Source organism: Genypterus blacodes, unplaced genomic scaffold (assembly GCF_046128005.1).
Source record: "Genypterus blacodes isolate CSIRO-AG114 ecotype Tasmania unplaced genomic scaffold, CSIRO-AGI_Gbla_v1 ptg000126l_1, whole genome shotgun sequence".
NCBI lineage: Eukaryota > Metazoa > Chordata > Actinopteri > Ophidiiformes > Ophidiidae > Genypterus > Genypterus blacodes.
In genome coordinates, this window is record NW_027466928.1 from 66,239 (window position 1) to 91,540 (window position 25,302).

At 50.1% G+C, this 25,302-nt stretch overlaps 1 protein-coding gene across 2 annotated transcripts; it reads right to left on the reverse strand.

Annotated features, from left to right (window-relative positions):
• Positions 1–15: 15 nt before the first annotated feature.
• ptprbl (protein tyrosine phosphatase receptor type B, like) lies at positions 16–24,365 on the reverse strand. 2 transcript variants are annotated; one of them, XM_076162651.1, is made up of 34 exons: positions 24,256–24,365; positions 22,601–23,008; positions 20,017–21,326; positions 17,970–18,228; positions 16,272–16,580; positions 15,529–15,795; positions 14,275–14,538; positions 13,910–14,185; positions 13,492–13,758; positions 13,085–13,351; positions 11,888–12,151; positions 11,538–11,801; positions 11,147–11,410; positions 10,779–11,042; positions 10,349–10,618; positions 8,612–8,875; positions 8,110–8,376; positions 7,643–7,933; positions 6,829–7,107; positions 6,570–6,719; positions 6,161–6,437; positions 5,739–5,851; positions 5,241–5,346; positions 4,871–4,948; positions 4,189–4,206; positions 4,012–4,093; positions 3,341–3,431; positions 3,090–3,166; positions 2,418–2,552; positions 2,056–2,178; positions 1,730–1,893; positions 1,171–1,306; positions 832–952; positions 16–735 (listed from the first exon to the last, which is right to left on the reverse strand). In XM_076162651.1, exons 1-34 carry the CDS (start codon positions 24,305–24,307, stop codon positions 713–715), a joined length of 7,800 nt encoding a protein of 2,599 aa, XP_076018766.1. In that variant the 5' UTR covers positions 24,308–24,365; the 3' UTR covers positions 16–712. The 2 variants fall into 2 exon arrangements, with proteins under 2 accessions (XP_076018766.1, XP_076018765.1); XM_076162650.1 differs by having other exon boundaries at positions 4,871–4,951.
• Positions 24,366–25,302: the final 937 nt, after the last annotated feature.

Genomic DNA, 25,302 nt, shown 5'->3' on the forward strand with positions numbered 1-25,302 from the left:
AAGAAGAAGAAGAAGAATGTAGCTGGAGAACACAACCACGGCTTTATTACACAATGATGCGTCATGATGGGAGGATGTACATGTGTGAGCAGGTAAGTGTGTTAACATGCACAAGTGTCATATTCATACATCAGAGTGAACACAAACATCACATACACACTGATGTGGATTTAGTTCAGACAAATGTAAAGTTTATCAGCACAATGAAACACTAAGGGCTCACTCTCCTAAAGGCTCTACAGACCCTGGACGCTGATGCCATGTGTTTGACAGAATGACTGCTCAGTTTGATTGGCTGTATAGACAGCTAACCTCAGTGCTGCCTGGAGGTCTGAGCTCCTCTGAGTCACCATGAATCACTGATCTGAACCCACATTCAGGTCCAGTCAAGTAGAGATTTGATCAGCTTTGTTTTGTACATTGTTACAGCAAATATTGTGCAAATATTGTAGCTTATCACATCATTAAAAAACAAACAGAGCAACATCTATACAAATACATACAGTTATGATGGAAGTATATACAATTCTGTTGAAGTTCATCTTAAATAATCATATAGTTTCTCTATTTGAATATATTTGGTGATGAAAATATAAACATTAATATAAAAATAAAATTGCCTTTAGTCCCTGGAGTGCTCAGCATAGAGAAGGACAAGGTGATCATGAGATCATTAGATCATTAGATCCTTGTTCAGTAGTCAATACAATCATTAATGTCTGGTGTACAGCGAATCTGTGGGCCAAAAACACAACAAAGGAGAGAGGATCAGTGATTTGTGATGAGTCAGTCTAAGGTCTGAGAGGAAGCAGGTGATGAAGGTCACGTTACCTCTCTGGGCACAGTGGCTCACGTTCTCGTAGATGGGGTAGAGAAGGTTCTCCTGCTCACTGCGCAGCTTCCTGGCCCGCAGCACATCACGCACACACTGGTGAAGGTACGCATACTGGCACTGGGAGGGGGCGACGCATGGAGCCACAATGAACACACAACATCTGCCCACATTAACTCACACATCGATCTATAATCAGTGACGGCTGAACTGTTCTGAGTGGAGCTAAAGAACTATTATAACATCCATTCAGAGTGTTTCAGCTCCATCTCCAGTTTGTGTGTTTGCATTATGAGCGTTCAGGATTCCAAGTTGTCCCACTTGTGTCTTGTCCGTACCTCAGTCTGCACCATGTGGGATCTGTGGAGGCGCAGGTCAAACACGGCGCCGTAGATGTCCACCGTGTCCTTGGTGTCCAGCTGCTGCAGCACGCGGTCCAGAGTGATGAAGGTCCCTGTGCGGCCCACACCAGCACTGGGAGGGAGGGAGGGAGAGAGAGAGGGAGGGAGAGTTCACACCAACCAGTCTGGTCATTAGTGCATCAAAGGAATCACCTACAGATCTTTTGAGTTGAAGCTGTGTGAGATTGATCTTCTCCAGGAGTGACTCGGTGACTTAACTGATCTGTCTTGAGCCAAACTGAACTAATATTGGAGCTTCCAGCCTGTGAAGACACACTGCTGACTTTAAAGCGTGCAGCAGCAGAACCTCAATCATAATGACCAACAAGGCTGTCACTCATGTTCCTCCCCAGTTTGAGTAAAGCGGAGAATAGCAGCGATGCTAATCTGAATGTTCTGCTGGTGGTTTGGGTCAATAAGTCTCTTTGCTTCCAAATGAGGTCTGAGTTGCTACATGAGCAGCTTTTAGGCAGAGAAAGTTCTTCTGGGTCCTTACCTGCAGTGGGCTGCAGTGGGTCCAGATCCAGGGGTCCTGTTGATGTAGTCACGGACCGTGCGGACAAACTGGATGAGGGACTGTGTGGTCTCTGGCACCCCGTGATCGGGCCACACCGTGTAGTGAAACTGCCGCACCAGCCTGGTGTAACTCAGCTGCTCCTCCTGACACACACACACACACACACACACACAGAGGGAGGGAGGGGTCCACATCAGCATCACAACAGCTGCTTTACAATATCAATCTGACTTAAAGGCAACATGGTTTCCTTTTGAGGTTGTTTCCCTTATTTTCTAAATCAAACTCTTGTAATCCCAACATACGCTGCAGATCTTGAACTCTCTAATGGTCCACTCAGGAAGAACCGACTCTGAGATCATCTGAACGATGAGGTCACCGTAGTAGAGAGGATCCTGGTCAAAGGGCCAGTAGTGGTCACACTTCACCTGGACATGAGGAAAGATAGGAGTGAAGGTCAACCATATGTGATAGAACGTCAACATGAAACATCCTGCTGAGCTTCAGCTGAGCAGCTCCACACATCAGTAACTGCTACCTTTGTCCCTGCTCACCAGTCTAGGCTGGTTTCCCCTTTATAGTGCCTTTGTGGCCGGTGAGCTCACTTAGAGATGGAAACAAAGCAAAAGGCTCCTCACTCTGGTGAAGCCCAGCCTCTTCTACCCACCCTGCCTTTCTCCACACACTGGGTGACCATGACCACGTTGTGGACGTTCTGCTCCCACACCATTTTCCAGAAGTCATCTTTGGTTCCTGGGAGAGGACCCTGGGTGGCAACGTATTCCCGACGGAAGTTGTTACCCTGAAGCAGACGGAGACGTACAGAATACGACTTTATGACGTGGCCATGTTTGTTAAGAGTTAAGAGCCTCAAACTTCATAGAGCTGTTCATATAAATAAGGATCTGCTGTGTCCATACCCACTGCATTAACCCCTTCAACTCTGCTGCACACATTTTAAATTCTTCATCAATAATAGATTTTTGAAATGTGATTATGAATAAGTCACCTAAAGTCAGACTAGATGGTGTTAGGGTGGAGGCATGAAGGCATCTGGCATTGGACGAGCTCACTACTTAGAAGCTTCAGTTAGTGTTGGAAGAAGCAGGTTTTCAGTCACATTTGAAATATTTTGTTCTGTTTTGAACTTAAAAGCCTCTTAAAGGCCATTTTAGAGAATAATCAGGATGAAGTGGTTCAAACGTATTTCAAGTCATTTTGAAGTGATCCACTCTGTCCTATGAAGACAGAATCTTCACTCTGCTTGATCCTAAAGTATTGTTGGTTTTTGTTTCCATATTGTGAAAGCTGACACGTCTGAAGGCATCAGAGAGCTTACAGGAATGTAGCTGGCGTTGATGTAGTCAGAGGAGGGATCATCATCCACGTAGGAGAGCTTCACCCGCGTTGAGTCATCTGAATAGGAGATAAATAAGAGAGGTTGAGTAAGACGCTTGCCACATAAATACTGGATGTGCTGCTGGGTAATGTGAAGGCTGCCAAACTAGAAGGGGTGTGGCCTCCCAGCCCCAGTGTAATCTCTCCTAATCACTCCATATTTATGTGTGTAAGTAACTGCCTCCCACTCACAGGGAAGGATGTTGTTGTATCGGTTCTTGCCGCGGTTCTCAGGCAGGAGCGCCGTGTCCAGAGGCTGGTTCCGACCCACGTCCTTCAGGTCCTGACAACAGAACAACACAGCGGGCTGATCTCATAATGGACCACAGGTTGAATTCTGCAGCAGCTCCTGGTTGAACTCAACACGTTTCACCTCAGACACTCTTCCTCTCTTAAACACGCTTTGTTTATGTTTTCCTGCATCTCCCAGAATGCATTTCAACAATCCCTCTTTAGATCGTAACGAAATCACACAAACTAGTTTTGTATTTAGGGTTTCTTTATAACCAACATTCTGAAAATATTGTGTATCAAAATAGAAGTGAGTCATTTAGATACAGCAACAAATCATTTATAATCTTTTTACCTTTAAAGCACAGGAGACTCTTTGATCTTAGAGCCAAAATGGATCTAACTGAGCTTTGATTCTTCATTTTCATTTTATAATGTGGAAGTTATTACATAAAATAAAATAAAATAAAATCACACCAAAAACTAAAATAAGTTGTTAAAGATAGGAGACAATCAGACTCTCACTCCCTTTTCTTAGTCCAAATGTGTAAATATGTATGTTGTTTTTGTTTGATCGCTGCCCTTTAAAGGCCTCACACAGAACCTCTCTGTGTGACTGTGACGCCTCTCACCTCGTACTCCTCTGACAGCAGATAGTTGGAGTCGGCCTGAAGTTTGGCGTAGTGAGACTCAAAGTGGTTGATCTTAATGGGACTGCAGGATCCAGACAGAACGTTCAAACAAATCCAAGACAAACAGACAAGAACAACAAAAGCAGCTCACAGATTACAGGAGGACAAAGGACTTACCTTGAAATGCGACGGTTGCTGTAAAAGGAGGCAGAGATGTTAGAGCTCTGCCATGATAATGAATAACAGCTGTCTGAGTGTAGTGTTCAGTAACGCACGCATGATGGAACCTTTATTGTGTGGAAGATCCTGTGACAATATAAAGTATGTTCAACTGTATTTTCATTGCCATAACCCGTGTACACACTGTGCAACAAGTTGTACGAGTCGCACCTACGCGTTATTGAATTATCCATTGAAATTGTGGTATGTGTGACCCACAAGGAGCAGAGCAACACAATGAGCTGAGTGCATGAACCCAGAGGGAAAAGGGAGCGGTATCAATCTTTAATACCTCTTTAATTAAAGGTTTTGCGCGCCTTGATTGTCTGGCCCATCGAGACAAATCATTCAGGATGAGCAAACAAAATCAAAGCCAAAGACAAAATCTGTTTTCTTAATCACAGCCACATAATACAACATCACACAATCTAACATGCAGTTTGTTTGGATGAAGAGTTACGCCTACAATATTTATTAGTACAAGGAAATACTAGAAGTAAGAGATGAAGACGTGACAAATGCTACTGGTATTTTCTCTAATAGAGTGAATTACAGTGTGACAGTCTTACCAGTATGAGGAAGAGTGTGAGTGTGTGACAGGCATGTTAGTCTATATGTGAGTATTATTGTGTGTTCTTACCCTCTGACCCCCATGTGTACTGCTGAGGTGGGTTTCTCTCTCCTCACACTCATCCGTACTTCCGGTCTCTCCTGGACACTGCTGAAACATATTTAGGGCCTTTATGTATTCAGTCAACAGTGGCACTTTCACACGCCTTCAGTGTGACTGCCGTCTAGAACAGCCGGTGAGCTGCCTTGCTCAGGGACAACCCGGCAGACGTGTGTGGTGTGAAACCCTTTTGTGTTGTGTGCCGGGAGAAGGTTCCACTCTAATCCACACTGCACCGCTGTGAGTCAACCTCTGCTCATCAGTTGAAGCTTCTGAAACATCCCAATGTAAACTGTGTACATAGAGCCGGACAGACGGCCGTATGTTTATGGATACTCACACTTTGCGAGCCTTCTGTCTGCAGACGAGCAGAGCGGTGATGCCCACCATCATGGCGATGAGGAACATGCCGGCACTAATGCCTTCGATGACGCCACTCAGAGGCTCTGGAGGAGCAGAGAGAACAAAACCTCAGCTAAACTCAATAATCTGATCCTCACCCTCTCATACACACTCCAGCTCCTGTGAGCCGCCCGCTGTCGCCCCTCAGACTTTATTTGATGTGTTTTATAAATAAATCTAGGCAGGCCTCTCTCTCTCTCTGTCTCTCTCTCTCTCTCTCTCTCTCTCTCCCTCTCTCCGTCTCTCTCTCTCTCTCTCTCTCTCTCTCTCTCTCTCTCTCTCTCTGTCTGTCTCTCTGTCTCTCTCTCTCTCTCTCTCTGTCTGTCTCTCTGTCTCTCTCTCTCTCTCTCTCTCTCTCCCTCCCTCTCTCTCTGTCTCTCTCTCTCTCTCTCTCTCTCTCTCTCTCTCTCTCTCTCTCTCTCCAGACTGAACTCACCAGCCTCAGTGACCACAGGGAGGGACATGTATGTGTCTGTGAACAGAGGGGACGTGATGCTGACGCCGTTCTTCTCCTCATCGAACAGCTGAGTGAATGCTCGGACACTGAGCCTGGAGGACAGAGCACACAGCAAGCGGAGCAGTCAGTATGGACACAAGCAGAGCCACACCTGATCAGGACCAGAGCCTGTTCAGATGGATCCAGAGATGAAACCCTCATCATTCTGTTTGTCTGAAGACTGTGGCTTTCTGTTGATTGGCTCAGTGGAGCCGTGGTTGATTGATTTGAGACCATTCAACACTGTAACAGCTCTAGACTTCATTAATGAGATAACAGGAAACACATATATCCATATAAGGAGTGCCTGAAACATGTCAGCTGTGTGTATGTAGACGCATGCATGAGGTCATCATCAGCACCTGTAAGCAGTTTTGGGTTTGAGTGGCCCGTCACAGAACAGGCTCTTGTCTCTCCCACTCTCGGGGTCCAGGTCTCTGTCTTGGTGGTCACAGGTCCCTCCCAGTCGGTCCGTCCCAGTCCCCACCTCCATCTCAAAGCTCTGTGCGCTGCTGTCTGGGCCCTCGGCACAGTGGCTGGAGAAGAAGCTGGTCTGGTAGGACTTAACGGAGCTGTTGGATTTATAGTCCAGGTAGGAGGGCAGCGGGTGCTGCTGCTCCGGCTGCATGTTCTCCACATCTTCATGGGTCAAGAGGAAGGAGGAAGATCAAGACAAAAGGCTGAAGACATGCATGTTCCAGTGAAAATGAAGAAACTATTAAATAAGGATGATGGAAGTGAATCAATGAGATGATGCTGGTGGCCCGGTACCTTCTGACTCTGTCACCACCACAGTGAAGAACTTGACGGCTCCGTTGACGTCACTGAACCAGCTGCAGTTGAACTTGAAGAGGATGGAGGACTTGGTGGCCACGGCGGCTCTGTCACTGACCCGGGTGCTCAGAGGAGGAACGGGCGGACCTGAAGGAAGAGGAGTAGATGTTCACCAGAGTGGAGCAGAGTCTGGATTCCTTCTGTTAGACTGAAGCTGAAGAAGCTGAGACAGATCCCACATAGGGGCTTCACTCACGGTCGATCATGGTGACCACGCTGTCCTGGGCCGCCTCGCTGGTCATGCTGTCAGAAATGGCCTTGACAGAGACGGTGTAGCGTTTGTGGGGCTCCAGCTGGGTGATGAGGTACACGCTGGAGTCGCGGCCGGTGCGCCGGGAATAGACCAGGATTTGGGAGTCGTGGTGGAGGCACTCGATGGTGTAGGAGTCATAGTCGGCCTCCGGGGAACCCCAGGAGCAGGAAATGGAAGTGGAGCTCTGGGGGCGGCAGTGGAGGCTGTGAACCGGCTCTGGTTCTGGAGGAGGACGAGACATGAAGGCAACATTAGGAACACACATAGACATGGTGGAACTGTTCTTTTCCATTCAGCCTGTTTGTCCTTCACTCAATCATCTCAGCTCCATGATGCTGCTAGGTGATGTTTGTAGCTCTGCTAGACACTCAGCTCTGCCTGGAGACACAGAGCTCCTATCTGAAGAGGACTGAGGGACCACCAGATCCTGATCCTACTGATCCAGGTCCTACAGATCCAGGTCCTCCTGATCCAGATCCTACTGATTCAGATCCTACTGATCCAGATCCCACTGATCCAGGTCCTACAGATCCAGGTCCTACAGATCCAGGTCCTACTGATCCAGATCCTACTGATCCAGGTCCTACTGATCCAGATCCAATGGTAGTGAGTTGGTTTGAATGTTGTCTGTACTGTCCTTAGTCTCTGCTACCATCTAGTGGTGACCCTGTGTTAACACAGGACCAACAGTATGGCTGTCTATGGCCTAAAGATAATGTTAAAAGTCTTTATAACGCTCGATCTCCTCTCCACCTACTGGTGCGGATGCTCTTGTGGATGGGCCAGCTGTATGTCGTGGGGGGCCCAGACACTGTGGCCCCGCTGACAGTGCGTAGACTGAAGTTGTACATCCGTCCCGGGTACATTCCCCTCAGGATGCGGCTGCCGGAGGTGCGTGTGTGGTACGGGTCGATGACGGACAGTTGGTCCTGAGGCGTCCACTGCAGGTCAAAGTCGTCATAGTCTGAGCCGACGGGGCCGCTCCAGGTGATCTCCAGGGAGGTGTTGGTCACCCCGCCAAACAAGAAGGAGGTGGGAGGTTTGGGTGCTGAAGGAGGCAGAGGAGGAGTGATCAAAGTGTTGTTATCAGCATCAACCTCCTCCAATCACACTATTCACTCAGAGACTTCTATACATCTGTAAATCAATCAATCAATCATCTGAAATCCCATGATATTGCTGCACTGTTGAGAAGTGTGTGTGAGTTGAGTGTGTGTGTCTCACCGGTCCTGCCCAGTGTGCCGGCCCTGTTGGTGAGCTCGCCGCTGCAGCTGAGCACCACGGCCCGGTAGAGCCGCCCGGGTACCAGGTGGGAGAACACAAACTCTGTGACCTCTGAGCCCAGCTGCTCCTGGGCCTGCTGGGAGCCGTCGGGGTTGTAGAGGGACAGCACGTACCCGCTCAGCTCGCCGCTGGACCCGGCCCAGCTCACCATCAGAGCGTCTGACTGGTTTCCAGTCTGGGCCTTTAGATACGACACTGCAGCTGGGACTGAGGAGGAGGCGGAGCCAAATGGTCAGAAGGTTACAGCTTCTTATTAAACAATTCTAGTCTGTCAAAATGTGAAAAATGTCGTCGTGGCAACCATGTGACTGTCAGAAAAACACACCAATAAAGAAATGTTCAGGGAAAATATATGAGAGATGCTGATGTGAGTAAATCATGTTGTGTTCTTATTTAGTGATATGTAACTGTCATGACCCCGCCCCCTCTCTCTCTCCCTCACCGGTCCTGGCCCAGATGGCAGTGTCGTTGGTCTGCTCTCCGCTGCGTGTCAGCAGGACCATCTTGTATGGAGCTCCTGGTCTGAGGCCCTGGAAGGAGCACTGCTGGGTGCTGGTCTGGCCCAGGCGCCGCTCCTGCAGCGTGTCGTCCCCCTTGTACAGGAAGATGTCATAGGCCTCAAACTCTCCCTCTGGTGGTGACCAGTGGAAGGACAGGCTGCTGGTGGTGTTGGCTTTGATGGACAGGTCAGTGACTGCTGCAGGGCCTGAGAGGAAGAGGAGGAGGAGGGAGCGTCACCAAGACAATACCTGACATTGCACCTTCTGATGGCCTAACTATCTGTGTCTGATACATTTCTCTGCTGAGTATAAACTCAGTTTTCATTTCATAAAATAATCTGATCAGTGTTTAACAGAGTCAGAAGTCAGATTGAGTAGAATTCAGTTAGAAATGAACGCGTTTGTTTGTTAATCATTCCACCAATCTGTCACTTAATCAGTATTTGTGTTTCGTATTGATTTGTTTATGTGTTTAATTGTTACATATCATATTGATATGGATGTTATAATGTGGTATTCATAACCAAAGACACAAACCAAGGAATGATGAATATGTCTAAGTTGATTTGAATGTAACGCGTAAACTTACAGTGAAAGTAAAGTTCCAGAGGAGAAGCGGAAGTATCGACCAAGAAAAGAAGAGCGAAGAAGATCGCGTGTCGGAGCGGGAGCTTCCCCGGCTCTCTCTCATGTTTCAGGGGTTTAAATGTACAGACTTATTTAAATCCCCCTGATCTGTCACTCAATGTTTACCGGCTGTTTGTTTTCCTTAGTGGCGCATGCGCTGAATCCAACGCAGTCACATGAACCAGCCAATCACAGCGCTGTACACCTTTAGACTGTCCACACCTTAGCTAGTTAGCCGTGACTGAAGGGCGCGAACCTTCAACCAAGAGATGAGATGAGATGTAACCATATTTTTCCGGAGGTAAATAGTCGTGTAAGTCTCCGTACAGTAAAGCAAAGTTAGCTCGTTAGCTTCAGGCTCCAGTTAGCTTCATTCATGGAGCCTCTTGACTTCTCCAGTCACTGCACAGATGAACTCATTCAGACACTTAAAGGAGCCTAAACCCGCCTCAGCACGAACAGAACCAGACCCGCTCTGGACCCGGAGCTACACCTGTGAGTGTTTTCACTCATGAACACCGGACAACCTGCCTCCACTCTGACAACAGCGCCACCTTTAAATGATAAACAACTGAAGGACAAACGAAGCTTGTGGAGACACAAACACAAACACGGCACAGGAAGAGAGAAGAGACAAATACCGTGAATCATCCTCTTACTATTTGGAGAGGAGATATCCAACACTGTGATGTGCTGCTTCTGACGTGTGTGTGAGGGTATGAGTGAGTGTGTATGTGTGTGTGTGTGCGTGTGAGTGTGTATATGTGTGTGTGTGTGTGTGGTGGTGTTTCAGTTTGAGTTAAGAATGTTTGTGACTGAGTCCTGACCTAAGTTGTTTATGTTTGTGTGTTGTATGTGTGTGTATTTAAACATATAGATATGAAGGTTTAGAGCCTCCTCTTCTTAGAGTTTTAACCCTAACCTGACCTCTAATCTCCCCTTCCTGTCCCAGGGCAGTGAGGTCACAGCAGTAAGAAGCTGCAGTCTGACTCTGATAGACTCGGAGCTGAACATGACAAACACACAGCCAGGATGTAAAGAGAAGCTCCTACGTGTGCGGGCCTCCGTGCTGACTCCCAGGCTGTGGACCCCCCCGCTGGTGGTCTGGACCAGGACCCGGTACCTCTTCCCCGGGGTCAGGCTCTCAAACCTGTACTGTGTGCGTCCGGACGGCTGAGAGGAGTTTGCCACCAGGCCGCCTCTGTCGTCCAGCAGCTGCAGACTGTAGCCGTCTGCCACGCCCAGCGCCTCCTGCCACGCCACCTGCAGGCAGCAGGTGGTGTGGCTGCTGTCAGCCTGCAGGCCCGTCACTGAGGAGGGGACTGGAGAGGGACAAGGGGACAGAACACACACACACACACACACGTGACCCTTCTCTCCCCTCTCTGTGTATAATCACGCAGGGCAACATGTGTCAGCTCAGCAGTGCAGTTCCTTCAATGACCACTAGGCCCAAACAGACTGAGACGGTGCGAGGCTGACCTGTGCGTCCGGCGGCTGTGTTGTTGTTGGTCAGGTCTCCGCTGACGGACTGGACCGTGACGCTGTACTGCTGGCCCGGCTGCAGAGAGCCAAAGCTCACCTCGTTCTGGTGCTTGAGGACGGGCCGGGCGTCCAGCCGGCGGCTCTGTCTGTACAGGAAGACGGAGTAACCGTCCACGTCGCCCTGGCCCGGCGTCCAGCTCACCTTCAGACTGCTGCTCTCACCGTTGTTGCTAACGTGAATGTTCTTGACTTTACTGGGCACTGAGGGGACAAAGAGAGGGAGGGAGCGTTTGGATCAAGACCCGGACTGTTCTTCTGTCTCTGCAGCCTTTCTGTATGACCTCAGTGTGACCCGTGAGCCTGACCTGTCCGCCCCTCTATGAACCGGGCTTGCTGGTTGGGGCCGCTGAAGGTGGAGACCAGGATCTTGTAGAGCCTCCCTGGGGTGAGGGAGGACAGGACACACTCCCCCACGCCGCTGCCCAGCGTGATGGGAGGGAACACCTTCATATCGTTAAACAGCAGCTGGACCTCGTAGTGGTCCACGTCCCCCGGAGCCGCCGACCACGTCACCCTGAGGTCCTCCGTGCCCCGCCCGGCCAGCGCCAAGGCCCGGACCGCTGCTGGGACTGAGAGGTGCTGCGGTTAGTACGACGAAGGGTCGGGCGAGCGGGACACGATGTGAAGTTTACATGTGTTCATCTTTCCTTTGTCTGTTCAGGTTTTTGGAGTGTCAGAGGGTCAAAGGTCACTCACATGTCCTGCCGTGGGTGGAGTCGCTGGTCTCGTAGTCTCCGCTCCAGGTGCTCACCACCACCGTGTAGAGGCGGCCGGGCACCAGGCCGCTGAACACACACTCGTTCTGCGTCCTGGGCACCGTCTTGTTCTGGTGGAAGATGTTGTTGTGCTTGATGACCACCTGGTAGAAGTCAAAGTCTCCGTCGGCGTGTCTCCAGTACACTCTCAGGTAGTCGTCCCGGGCCGCGTGGGTCGCTGTGGGGTTCTGCACACTGGACGGCTCTGAGGGAGAAGACAGAGGCTCAGCTGTGTGTGAGATCATAACGTTACCTTTACCTCAGCCTGAGGCCTGTGACGTGCACGCTCACGTGTTCGCTCCTGGACCACTGTGTGATTCTCGTAGACGCCGCTGCGGGAGGCGATGGAGATGTTGTAGAGGCGTCCGGACACCAGTGAGTTAAACACACACTCTGGACTGGACTTGGAGACGGCCATCGTGTGAACCGTCCTCTCCTGGTCCCGCAGCGTGACCAGGTAGCTGTCCACATCCCCCGCCGCCGGACGCCACGACACGCTCAGGAAGTCCTTGCGGCCGTTGTTGCTGACTGTTACTTCACCAACTGCAGCTGGGACTGAGAGACGGAGACAGACGGAGAGAGACAGAGAGACGGAGAGAGACGGAGAGGTCAAGAATTAGTAGTTAAATAGTTAACAGAATAACTCAGTGCTTCTTTGTGTGTGTGTGTGTGTGTGTGTGTGTGTGTGTTGACAGATATGAATGAGATCTTCACTTCAGTCATTGATTTGTGATCAATATTGATCTGGATCACAGAGTTGATGCGTCAGGCTGCCACTAGATGGCAGCAGAGGCTAAAGACAGGCCGGCCTTCAAACCAGAACACCACTGGATCTGGACCGGTACGATCTGGATCAGTTTGAATGGAGCTGCTCCATCCACAACAGTATTGATTTCCATAAATATCTCCTAAACTAATCAATATATAAAGATCAGTCAGGTTATCAAGGTGACGGATTAGAGAGAAACGTCTTTGATCATTTAAACTCTCTGTCATTTACAGAATGAGCTTCAAATCTTTCCCAGCAGCAGGAAAAGCTCTGGTGTTGGAATTCAACAATGCAGTGGTGAACCTCATCCTGTCCCCCCCCCCCCCCCGCTCCTGACAGGAAGTCTTTCATAGACCGACCTGGACGCCTTTTTTGTTGTGTGATCGACTCTTCCTGAAAATTCCTGGCAAATTCCTGTTGCATCAGATAACAGTTTTCAATAATATCCTCCAGGTTTCACACACACACACACACACACACACACACACACACACACACACACACACACACACACACACACACACACGCTGGCCACAGAGAGCCATCAGTCTTTCATGCACTTTTAACGTGATTACTGTTAGTTTATCACCTGAGGAAGAGAAGTGCAGCTTTATTAGTTCTATGTAATGTTTCCCAGGTGGTGAGGTCATCAGAGGTCATGTGGTGTGGTGTTCTGGTGCGGTGTTGGACATCATGTTAACAGAGAGAGAGAGCTTTACCAGTGCGCCCCTCTGCCACCGTCTGCCTGGAGGCGTGTCCGGCCCTGACGGTGGTCAGCACCACCCTGTAGAGGGCGCCCGGCCTCAGGCCCTGGAAGCTGAGGCCCGTGGTGTCGCCTGCCACGCTCTGGTTCTTGATCACGCTGCTGTCGTGGACCAGCAGCACGCGGTAAGAGTCCCGGTTCCCCGCGGCGCGTTCCCACTCAGTCTGGAGGCCTTCTGTGCTGCCGCCATTAGACACCTGCAGCTGGGTGACCTGAGCAGGAGCTGAGAGGAGACAGACACTCACTAACTACACTGAAACCACATATCAAATACTAGAATCTCCCCGTGAGTCTGAGCTCAGTGCCACACTCCTACTCATCGAGTCCAACACGTTTCAGTCCTAAGCAGACAAACACACTCACTGGTCCATCCCATCACCGAGGCCGAGGCGCTCAGGTTGCCGCTGTTAGTCGTCACGGTGATGGTGTAGACGTGTCCGGGCGACAGGTCTCTGAAGCTGCACTCCCTGGCCTCCCAGGTCAGGACCCTCTGAGCCAGGACCCTGAGCGGGTCCATCAGTCTGAGGACTGCAGTCAAGCTGTCCCACTCTCCTGCAGGAGGAGTCCACAGCACACTCAGGGAGGTCTCATCAGTGTGGTGGAGGAGCAGACGCTGGACCTGCTGAGGGGCTGGAGGAGGAAGGAGCAGAGGCTGACATCATTCCTTACTATCCTCTTTGACCATTTAGAATGAAAGAGACCAAACGTTTAGATCATCAAAGTTCAATCAAAAGAGAGTGACAGGAGTCACGTCTGACCAGAATCAAATCAAGCGTCTCACCCAGTCGTCCCTGGCACTGTGCCGTGTTTCCCAGAAGGCCACTGTGCACCGTGACCTCTGCCCTGTAGAGCCGGCCCGGTACCAGGCCCAGACCCAGGACGGGAAAGGAGTACTGTCGAGCCAGTTTGCTGACGGTCTCGTTCACCAGCGGTGCTGAAGCGTTCCACAGCAGGAGGGTGTACTTCTCCCACTCTCCTCTGGGGGGCGACCAGGTCAACCTCAGGGTTCTGCCATCAGCGAGGGCCCACATGGAGAGCCCGGTCACCTGCTGGGGGACTGAGCCACCACAGGGGAACAGGGATACTGAGTTTACACGTTCAATGATTAAACTGAACACAGCCGGGTCGTCTGGGCCGAACACGTACCCGTCCTCCCGCTGGTCCGGGCCTCGGCGGTCTTTCCTCCAGCTGCGCTTCTGACGGACAGCTGGTAGCGACGCCCAGGAGTCAGTCCCTGGAAGAGGACCCGGGTGTTATTGGGAGCCAGCCGGCGCTCCTGGGGGGCCGATCCCAGAGCGGACAGGGTGACCAGGTAAGCATCGACGCCCCCTTCAGGCGACGCCCAGGAAGCCGTCAGCCAATCTGAGCTTCCGTTGTTGTCCAGCTTGAGGTCTGACACGGCTGCTGGACCTGAGGGAGGAAGAGGCAGAGCTCAGATGAGTGAGTGAGGAGCATGAAGCCAGCATCATCATCATCATCATCATCATCATCATCATTCAGCTCCTGGTAACTTCAGGTTCATCCTCTTTGTTTTCACGCCGCTTCACTTTCTCTTCATTGTTTCCATTCCTTTTACTTCCAGGTGAAGGAATGTGCGGATGGCTGCGTTTCCATGGAGACGTGCTTCAAACTTAAATGGTGAGATTGAACTAAGCGGGTCTGTGTCATGTTTGATGCACAGCTGTTTGGATGAGTAAGAGTGTTTGGACTTCTGGAACGTTCCTCAGGTGCAAACAGAGCAGCGGCACAGATAGAGCTGACGGGCAGAGCTGCACACAGAGGAAGGGCGGGGCACGGCTCTGAAAATACCATGGAAACATGAGACTGTGGGAGAGGACGGGACAGGGCGGCGCTGGAAAGTCCAACTGAAGAGCAGCGGAGTGAGGGGACCACTCAGAACTCAGGAGGGGAAAGAGTTCAACCAGACACGAGCTCAAATTCTATAAAGGTGCTTCAGCCTCAGTGTGTTCATGACATCACTGCTCTGCTGCTCCTCCGCCTTCATTCAACCTTTAGTTACTCACTTTGTCGCCCCTTGTGTTTACTCTTACACACTTTGTCCTGTCACACACTTTGTGCTGTCACACACTTTGTGCTGTTACACACTTTGTGCTGTCACACACTTTGTCCTGTCACACACTTTGTCCTGTCACACACTTTGTCCTGTCACACACTTTGTGCTGTTACACACTTTGTGCTGTTACACACTTTGTCCTGTTACACACTTTGTGCTGTTACACACTTTGTCCTGTTACACACTTTGTCCTGTCACACACTTTGTCCTGTTACACACTTTGTGCTGTTACACACTTTGTGCTGTTACACACTTTGTGCTGTTACACACTTTGTATCACTTTCCTGTAGATCAGTCTCCTCTCCTTGGTTGAACACTTTATTTACCTGTCACAGCCGCTTTGGATGCTGAGTTCTGCAGGCCCGCAGCTTCTGTTACCACGGTGACGGTGTACAGGGTCCCAGGCCGCAGGCGGTCCAGCACCGCTGAGGTCTGGGTGTTCTGTACGCTGATGTTCCTCACCAGAATCTCATCCCGGTCCCTCAGCAGAACCCTGAAGAGATCACGTCTGCCCGGCCCGGCCTGCCAGGAGACGCTGAGGCTGTTTGAGGAAGAGGAGGACGCCACCTGCAGGCCGGTGGCAGAGGAGGGAGCTGGGGGGGGGGGGGGGAGAAGAAATCAACCAGGAAGGAGGAAGAAGTAAGATTTATCAGACATTAGAATATTTAGTTTAAACATTTAACAATGTTCAGGGATTTTGTACTTTACTTAAAAAAAAGATTTGATTCTAATGTTTTTGTTGAGGTTTGAGGCTCCAGCAGCTCTTTAGATCAACCATACAAGGAGCTCTATACTTCATATACTGTGTGTGTGTGTGTGTGTGTGTGTGTGTGTGTGTGTGTGTGTGTGTGTGTGTATGTGTGTGTGTGTGTGTGTGTGTGTGTGTGTGTGTGTGTGTGTGTGTGTGTGCGTGTGCGTGTGTGTGTGACATCTATACACACTTCCTGCACTTATGCACACAATCATCTGTCCCAGGGTTACACACCAGTGTGTTTACATGCTGTGAGATGATCTGGACCTGAACCAGAGCTTCAGAGCTTCAGGCTCCTGTTGGACCTGGACTCCTCACCTGTAGCGGCGGTGGTGCGGACAGGCGGAGCTCTTTTGTCCCCTGCTGTTGCCACCAGACTGAGAGTGTAGACGGTACCGGCGGTGAGGGCGCTGAAGCCGGACTGGGGAGCCGCAGTTCCCATGACCCGGGTCCTGAAGCTGGACCCGGAGCCGCTGTCCTCCAAGGTGAGGTCATACCAGTCCACATGGCCGGGCGAGCGCGGCCAAACCACCCGCAGAGCCGAGGTGCCGGTCTGGAGGGGAGCCGGGGCCTTGTGTTGGGCCTGCTGGACCCGGTCCAGCTGGACCCACGCAGGGCTGACCGGGTCTACAGAGGGGAGGAGGCGCCCATGTTACATACACATACATTATTATGAAGAAGAGGTTTCCCTCAACACGCTACAGACATCAGCTGATGGATTACATCAGGAGTGAAGGAGGAGCTCAGCTAAAGGTTAAAGGTTAAAGGTTAGGCTCCTGTAGCTTTAAATGGTTTGTATTTACTGGACTATAACGGCTGAGCTTCAGGATATCATGTCAAACGGTGCAAACATGTTTAAAGTCACATGAGCGCTCGTCTGCACCGCAGCAGAATGATGTGTAAGTAAGTTACACAACATGGAAGGTCTGTGTGTGTGTGTGTGCGTGTGTGCGTCCGGTCTTTGTGTTCCAGGTGAAGGCCAGCGATGGAGGAGGTGGATAAGATTGTTTTGGTAGCTTAAAGAATGCGGCGCTTAGTGAGACCTGTATGTGTCAAACTACTGTGAGCCCAGACAGGAAAGAGGGGCGGGGCCGGACGGGACGGGACGAACACGCCCCACCTAGAGTTCAGCCCTGAACTCTGACCTTAATGAGGCCTGCCTGAGGAATCTGGTTGGCAGGACATCCAGATCTCAAAGACAAGATGGAGACTTGAGCTTCATTATGTGAGGTCTAGATGAAGCAGACTACAGATCAATCACTAATCTGGCCTCAGCTTTTTGTTCAGATGTTTATCAGAGGCTGAACTATAATATAAAGTCATAATGTCATAAGCTCATCCTCTCTGCTGGTCTCTTCAGCTTCACCTCTGTAGGTAAACCAGATCCATGTTGGCCTGTGAGACCTCTCAGTCTAATCTCTGTGCTCTACACAAACAAACAGAGTGAAGGCCTCCTGCATCCGCCGCTCCAGAGGAACAATGAGAGGCGGGAAGTGGCTGAGGCCAGAGGAGGAGATGTGTCTGGAAACAAACACTTAAGATTAGATGGAGGCCATTGTTACTGAGCTCTGCTGTGCAGCCTCACAGAGTCTCAGGCCCCAGCCCCGACTGACCAGAGGCCAGAAGGCTCTGGGCCAACAGGAGAGACGCTGTGGCCTTGGCAATGCTAAAGGATGCAAAGAAAGCATTTAGCTAGGAGGAGAACATAGAGTCTCCATCACACTGCTTCATGATGTCACTGTGATGAAGCAGCTCAACTTCATCAGTCTGACGTGAGCCCTCAGCCTGGGGTCCTGATCAACCAGTCAGGGTTTATGACAAAACCTTATCCTGCTTATTACACAGCTACTTTAAAAAGAGAAGAATACATCAAACTTTGTGTGTTCCATTTCATTTCCTGTCTAAACTTAGAGGTCCACAGAGAGAAACAGCTGCTCAGAGTCCAGAGGGCACATTTGTGGTTTCAGGTTGATAATATGATATAATATAATGTATAACATCTTAATCCCTCCTCACCTGTGCGCACCGCCGCGCTGCTCCTCTCCTCTCCGTCGCTTTGGGCTCTCACGGTTAAACGGTACTCGGTCCCGGGCTGCAGGTCTCGCTGCTCACACACGAACTCGTTCTCTCCGTGCGGCTCGCAGGCGCCGCCCTCGGTCCCGGTGCTGTCATTAAACAGCGTGAAGTTGCAGGCCGGTCCGGTCGTGGAGAGGATGAGGGCCGCGGAGTGACAGGTGGCGCGGGTGTGCGTGATGTTGACGCGGCAGCTCCGCACCTGAAACGAGGCGCCGCCGTCAACACAAAGCGCTTTAGATGCCTTCAGAGGAGAGCACGAGTCTGAGCTCACCTCCTGTACGCGCCACAGGAAACACACGGTCACATAACACGTCACGCATCTGAGCATCGCGGTCGTTGGTTTAAATCCGTCCGGTCAATTAGTAACACACATGTGGCGTAGATGTTCAGCTGTGATGTCATAACGAGGATGTGCGATTGGAAGATAACGAGTCAGCGCTTCACAAGGACCCGAACGGGGGACGCGAGCCTTAGCTTGGCGCCGTCCGCAGCATCAAACTGTTGCCAAAGCCCCCAGAGTCCCACACGAGCCCCTAGAGTCCCACAGGAGCCCCCAGAGTCCCGCAGGAGCCCCCAGAGTCCCGCAGGAGCCCTCAGAGTCCCACAGGAGCCCTCAGAGTCCCACACAAGCCCCTAGAGTCCCACACGAGCCCTCAGAGTCCCACACGAGCCCTCAGAGTCCCACAGGAGCCCTCAGAGTCCCACACGAGCCCCTAGAGTCCCACACGAGCCCTCAAAGTCCCACACGAGCCCTCAGAGTCCCACACGAGCCCCAAGAGTCCCACACGAGCCCTCAGAGTCCCACAGGATCCCTCAGAGTCCCACACGAGCCCCTAGAGTCCCACACGAGCCCTCAGAGTCCCACACGGGCCCTCAGAGTCCCACACGAGCCCCTAGAGTCCCACAGGAGCCCTCAGAGTCCCACAGGAGCCCCCAGAGTCCCACGGGAGCCCTCAGAGTCCCACAGGAGCCCCTAGAGTCTCACACAAGCCCCCAACAACCTGCAGCACCGAGTCCAACTGCCGACACGCTGCTGATGTTAGATGATGAATGAAAAGTTTAAAATGTGAATATTCCTCTCATCATCTCTTCCCCTCCACACTTGAGTCTGAGGGATCAATCATCTATTTTCAACTTTCACTCCAGTGGAACAGAGGCAGGCAGCCCCTCTGCAGCCCGGCCCCCCGGCCCTCCGCCCTTCTTTCCTTCCTGCCTGCCTTGGACTTTCTCTGCTGACCTTTAGCATCAAACTGCACAATCAATTAGGGCAGCATCAGCTATTGTTATGGTTGAACCAGAGCGATGGATGTCCCAGCAGGAAGCGGCCTTAGATCCAGCACCAGAGGCTGAGCTCTAATTATAGACCAGTTCACTTCTGGGACTGGGATCTCATCAAAGCCCAGCATCGCTCAAAGCCCAGCATCGCTCCATCTAACTGTTCACTGCACAGTCCTATGAGTTTGATCTATTAAAGAAGAGAAACATTCATTTCACCAAATGGCACCAAGTGTTTTTTTACTCTCTCACCTGTGGAGAACAGGAGGGGAGAGAGGAGGTGAGACAGGTCCAGGCCTTGTCTTAACCCTGATCTGACCTAAGCTCTTAGACACACTGAACCTGAACCAGAACCAGAACCAGAACACTGTCACTTATGCTGCTGAGGCAACAAGCAGGATGGCAACAACTTCTCTTTACGCAGAAACATATCCAGTCCAGTTCAGCTCAAAGATATTTATGCAACATGGTCTTGGATCACGCTGCGACTGAACTCCAGCAGTCCAGAAGGCTGCAGCCAATACAGAACAAGCAGGAAGAACCAAACCAAGACTAGGAATGCTCCAAGTGTGTACTTATTTGGAAGGCCAAGTTCATACAAAACAGAGAAAGAAGTGTGTTTCATTGAACTTCCTTGTTATCAGGAAATACAGGATACAGGCTGATAACATGACAAACAGGAAGACACACTTAAGGCAACATTGTTACTTACTGTTGTAGTGGTTGTTAACTCTGGAGTTGTGCTCTGGGCTGTAGTAGTTGTTGGAGGAGGGGGAGGGGTGGTGGTGGCGGCGGCGGTGGTGGTTGGGAATGTCGAAGTTGCTCCAAGAATCGTTGTTGACCTGGATGTCATGTTTGGCGTGGTCAGCGTGGTTGTGTTTGTTGTTGCCGTGGTAGCAAGCAGGTTTAGGGTGGCCTTAGTTGTGCTTAGTTCAGTAGCAGATGTTGCTTTGGCTGTGGTGGGTGGAGTTTCTGGAGTAGTGGGTGTGGCTTCAGTCGTGCTTTTCATTTCAGCCGCCATGGTTGCGGTAGCAGTGAACACGGTCTTGGTAGCAGTGGGTGTGGACATGGTGGGTGTGGTCTCTGGAGCAGTGGTTCTGGTTCTGGTGGCGTGTGCGGCCGTAGGTACGGAGGTCACGGCAGCTCCTGCTGACACGGTTGGAGCATTTGGAGTTGTGGCACTCGAGGGGAGGATTGGATTGATTGTAGACAGCGTGGGAGGGGCTGAGGTACGTTCAATAGTTTTGGGTGACGTAGGCGGAGCTTGAGGTGCTATGGTGCGCTCTGTCTCCATGGTGGATTCTGATGTAAGCTCTATGGTTGAAGGCACATGAGGAGATGAAGAAGATGTAGGTGAAAGGTTGGTAGTTGGTATACTGCTGCTACTCTGTGAATGTTGAGTATGAGTGATGGCTGTGTTCCACTTTGTTTCAGGAACATCTGACGGACCAAACGTAGCTTTGGATCCAGCATCCGGAGATGTGACATCAGAGGGGAGACGTGACTCAGTTGAGGGAACGTAGAGAGAGGAAGCCAGAGTCACAGCTGGAGTTGCAGTCAACTTGGTGGTCTCACCAAGCGAGGAGGTGGAGACTCCCGGGTAAGCTGATGGAGATTCACCTTCAGTCCTGACCTCTAGTGCATTTCTGGTTGAAGCGCTCGCTGATGGGTCCGTGGACGGATCGGTCGCAGACTCGGACGGACTGGACGAGAGAGGCTGGCTAACATTCACTGGTGACACCTCTGTGACTGAAGTGGAGGAGCCGGGACCGGAGTCTGTGGTCACTGACCTCCTGGTTCGAGGTTTGAATACATCATTCACATATGTTGCAAATCCGTTGGCCATTGTACTGTGGACCTTTGATGATGTCACTTGTCTGGTGGTCCTGTGGGACTTGGCTGTATTTGACACGTGTTCACTGGTGTCAGTGATGGCTGGAGTTTGAACGGAGAAGATGGTGCTTGTGCTTCCTGGTGGTTTATGTGTGGATGAGTCTCTCATGGTAGAGACGGGGGTCCAGTCTGTAAAAGAACAAGAGACACACACTCACAAGTCACTTAGCTGGGAACAAAAGATCCTTCATCATCAAGGAAATAGGTTGGACAATATATAGTATTTTCTATTATATATGGCTAATACTAACTTGAAAAAAAAAAACAGGAAGGGGGGTAGTTACTGTACTGTCCTGTTACCTAGAACAACTTTATCTTCTCAAGCAAAGGTCAGATGTCAAGAGGCCCTGCTGGTAGTTAAATTCCTTCCTGTAGCAGACGCCTTTAACCCAAAGCCATGTAGGTAGAGGTGGAACAGAAACTCCACGATGAAAAACCCTGGCTGGATGTTTAAAACCTCAACCTTCTGGCTGTCAGGCGAGTGAGTAAAGAACAGAGGGCCAAAGGACAGACAGAAGGGTAGCAGCCGAGAAGACCTCTCTACAATCTAAATGGACAGGAGAATGTGAGAGATCGCTCTGTTTGTTCTTGGACTAAAGGAACCCATTGTGAAACAGAGGAAACTGTTGTTGACTTCTCTCTGGGGGCTTTTTCCTGGAGTGGAAATGTGTGCAGTGTGAGTGCAAATCAGAATAACAGAAAAACACACAGCCATTAAGTTTGAGATGAAGCTGATCCTGGATTGGAAGGTTGTTTCACAGTAGATGGATAAGGAGGTAAATCCTGTTGTACCCAGTGTGCAGGGTCATGCTGTACAGCAACATCACGCATCATGACCACTGACAGGAAGAACACTGCTGACGCTCTTCCTGACTGACTGAGAAGCTTTAATTGTACCCTGGCAGCAGTGTGAGGGAAGTCAGTTTCAGGAGTGTTATCCTGACATCAATCACTGAGCAAAGCTCCCCTGGCTTCCAGATCATGGATCTCAAGAACCAAGACATCAACATTATGGATGTCAGGCACATGTGTGTCACTATAGGATCAAACCAATACACCACATTTCATCAATTTGACTTCTTTGATCGTCTATCAATTCATTGTGATTTGCTAGTTTTACTAAAAACCTTCAGCTTCCTTTCACAGTGGAGAACATTTTCACTCGTTGCTTAAGTTGTGACTTTGCTTTGTTCTCCTCCCCTCCTATTCTTATATTCTCTAAGTAAGAACTTGCTCATATTCTCATGCATGGTTGAGCTACAGGATCTGTGAAGTCAAATTGGTCCAAAGTTGAGTTAGTTTAGTTTCTGGTTAAAAGAATTTGGTAAAAGCTTCAGTCTCTTCAAATGACCTTTAAAGGTTTTCAGAATTGTAATCCCACATTAACATTAATTTCCCCTCACCTGTGTTTGGACATAAAGACGTCATGACATCACTCGCTGAGTTCCCTGCATATGCGTCGTATTTGAACCAGTTTGAATGTTGTGGCTCAGCTCGGATCACCAGGCGGAGCCCCTGTTTCTTCAGGTACATCGGAGTCTCCGCCAGTCCCAGTTCCCCCATGGTGCCGTAGCACTTCCACGCAGGCGCGTCGGTGCAACCGCTGAGGGCCACGAGGCGGGCGTGGCGCGGCACGCCGGGGCTGGGGTCGGCCCACAAGCACCCAGAGGACTGGGTGTGGCTCAACCTGCCGCCGCCCGTCCACTCCCAGTGCTGGGCGGGGTCGGTGGTGTCGCAGCGGCCCAGGATGACCATCTGTTTGTGGGTTAACACGCACAGCCTCTTGGGGCCGTGCATGATCTGGAAGCCCGCTGCAGAGACACAAGTGTGGGTCAGTATACGTACACACACAATATTCATATCGCAAATGTAAAAGAAATACTGTTGACTGAGTGAAACTAATGTTTACAGGAAGAGTTCATCCAGCACATCTCCCCTTCATCACCTTTGTCTCTAAGAAACAGAGAAGATAGGCCCTGATACTAACACACACACACACACACACACACACACACACACACACACACACACACACACACACACACACACACACACACAGGTTTAGAGTAGATTACAATGAAGGAGTTTCTAGGAAATTATATCCAAAATAGTTTTTCATCGTCAGCTGGAGTTTTTCTATGGTGATACTTTGCATTGAGATCTGTTGGCCTTTGAATGGAGCCTTAGGGACCTTTAGGGACCCTTAGGGACCCCTGGGGCCCTTAGGACCCTGTGCTATTTCTTCTACCGCACAAAGAATCTGAATCTATCTGGGCAACAATGAAGGCTGAAGTATCCTGGGTAATGACCGTAACACCTGGTAGAGTCAGAGCTGCTCTCTTTGCTCAGTCGCCTGCTTTGAGTGGATATGGACCGGGCTTCCTCTCCACTCGCTCGGCTCAAAGTCATCATAACACACAAACCTGACATCAGCTTATAGACAGTCATGGAAATAATAACATATTCTTTTCTTTATCATGAATTTATACATTATTTGAGTGAAAATTCTGCTGTTTTTCTTATTCAAGCCAAAAACATCAACAACACAGTAAAAGCTGCCGTTCTGTCTGACGAAGCTGCGTTTCTGATGGATTATGGATAAGTATCCATTTACACAGATGGTGTGTGCTTTTGTTTTCAGTAAAGTTACAAAATACACACAGATATGAATTTGAAAAGCTTGTATTTGTATAGATCTCTTTAATCATCAGAGCCCAAAGTAGAAGTGAAGCTTCAGTTTCAGTTTTTTTAACTTTTAGTTTCACATTAGTCTAAGAACTGTTTAAGGAAACTTTCTCTGAATTCATATTTTAAAGAATCGGCTTCCACATATCAGCACATTCAGGAATACTTCTCCTGTGGTGGGGTGTTGATCAGTCAGGATCGTGTTAAAACCCTCACACAGGAGCGACACATGAAGCTACATTTCACTGGTAGAGCGACGACACACAGACAGGACAAACTCCTCTGTTTCCTGGGCAGAATTTCCTCCGTCAGCATTCTAAAGTCACAATCCTGATCAATAACCTGGCTCCAGTCACACCACATCACTACTTACATGCTGAGGAGAACCCTAGAAGGCTGAAGAGAAGCAGAACGTGTGGCTCCATGTTCCTCTGCCACACTGGGTGCGTCTCCCAGGTTCAGATGAGCAGAGGAGAAGTGTTGAAGGGAAGTGAGCTTTCTGGAGAGGAAAAGTCCACCAGCAGCCGCTTCCTTCCATTCAATTGTTTTGGAGGTTTCATAGTAAAGGAGCCTGGCTGCTGCTCGTCATGGACGTGTGTGTGTGTGTGTGTGTGTGTGTGTGTGTGTGTGTGTGTGTGTGTGTGTGCGTGTGCGTGTGCGCGCGCCTCGGAAATACCAGAGCACATCCACAAGTTCACTTTGTTCTGATGAACCTGATGGACACAGCAGATCTGCTCAGAGTGACTGGAGATGAAGAAGATGGTTAATAATGAATACACAGAAGAGATCAAGGTTACAGGCACAATTACATCTACATTAGAAAACATGTTGATGTCTCTCTGTCTCTCTCTCTCTCTCTCTGTCTCTCTCTCGCTCTGTCTCTCTCTTTCTGTCTCTCTGTCTCTCTCTCTCTCTGTCTCTCTCTCTCTCTCTCTGTCTCTGTCTGTCTCTCTGTCTGTCTGTCTGTCTCTGATTCTCTGTCTGTCTCTCTGTCTCTCTCTCGCTCTGTCTCTCTCTTTCTGTCTCTGTGTGTGTCTCTCTCTCTGTCTCTCTTTCTGTCTCTCTGTCTCTCTCTGTCTGTCTGTCTGTCTTTCTCTCTCTCTCTCTCTCTCTCTCTCTCTCTCTCTCTCTCTCTCTCTCTCTCTCTCTCTCTCTCTCTCTCTCTCTCTCTCTCTCTCTCTCTCTCTCTGTCTCTCTCTGGTTAAAATCAATCAATAAATCTAAAATCATTTCCTGTTTTATTTTGTAGTTCTCAGCAGTCCTCTCATTTCTGAAACTTCACTTCCTGTGTGATTGTCTGCTCCACCCTTTAAGGAATGTCATGAGCTCATCAATATTGTCTATGAACCGGCTCATCTAAGTGTTCATCTGAATGTGTTGAGGCTCCACAGAGGATGAACCCTGTGCTCAGCTTTGGGAT

Bases quoted from the DNA above. Each gene is read 5' to 3' on its own strand.
- ptprbl (XM_076162650.1), bottom strand. From the start codon at position 24,307: ATGGAGCCACACGTTCTGCTTCTCTTCAGCCTTCTAGGGTTCTCCTCA. The intron at 8,876-10,348 runs GTAGGAGCTTCT...TCTTCCTCTCAG, and splicing joins CAGCACGGAGGCCCGCACAC to GCCCTGCAGCAGTCACTGAC. The intron at 8,377-8,611 runs GTGAGGGAGAGA...CCTCCTCCTCAG, and splicing joins TGCCATCTGGGCCAGGACCG to TCCCAGCTGCAGTGTCGTAT.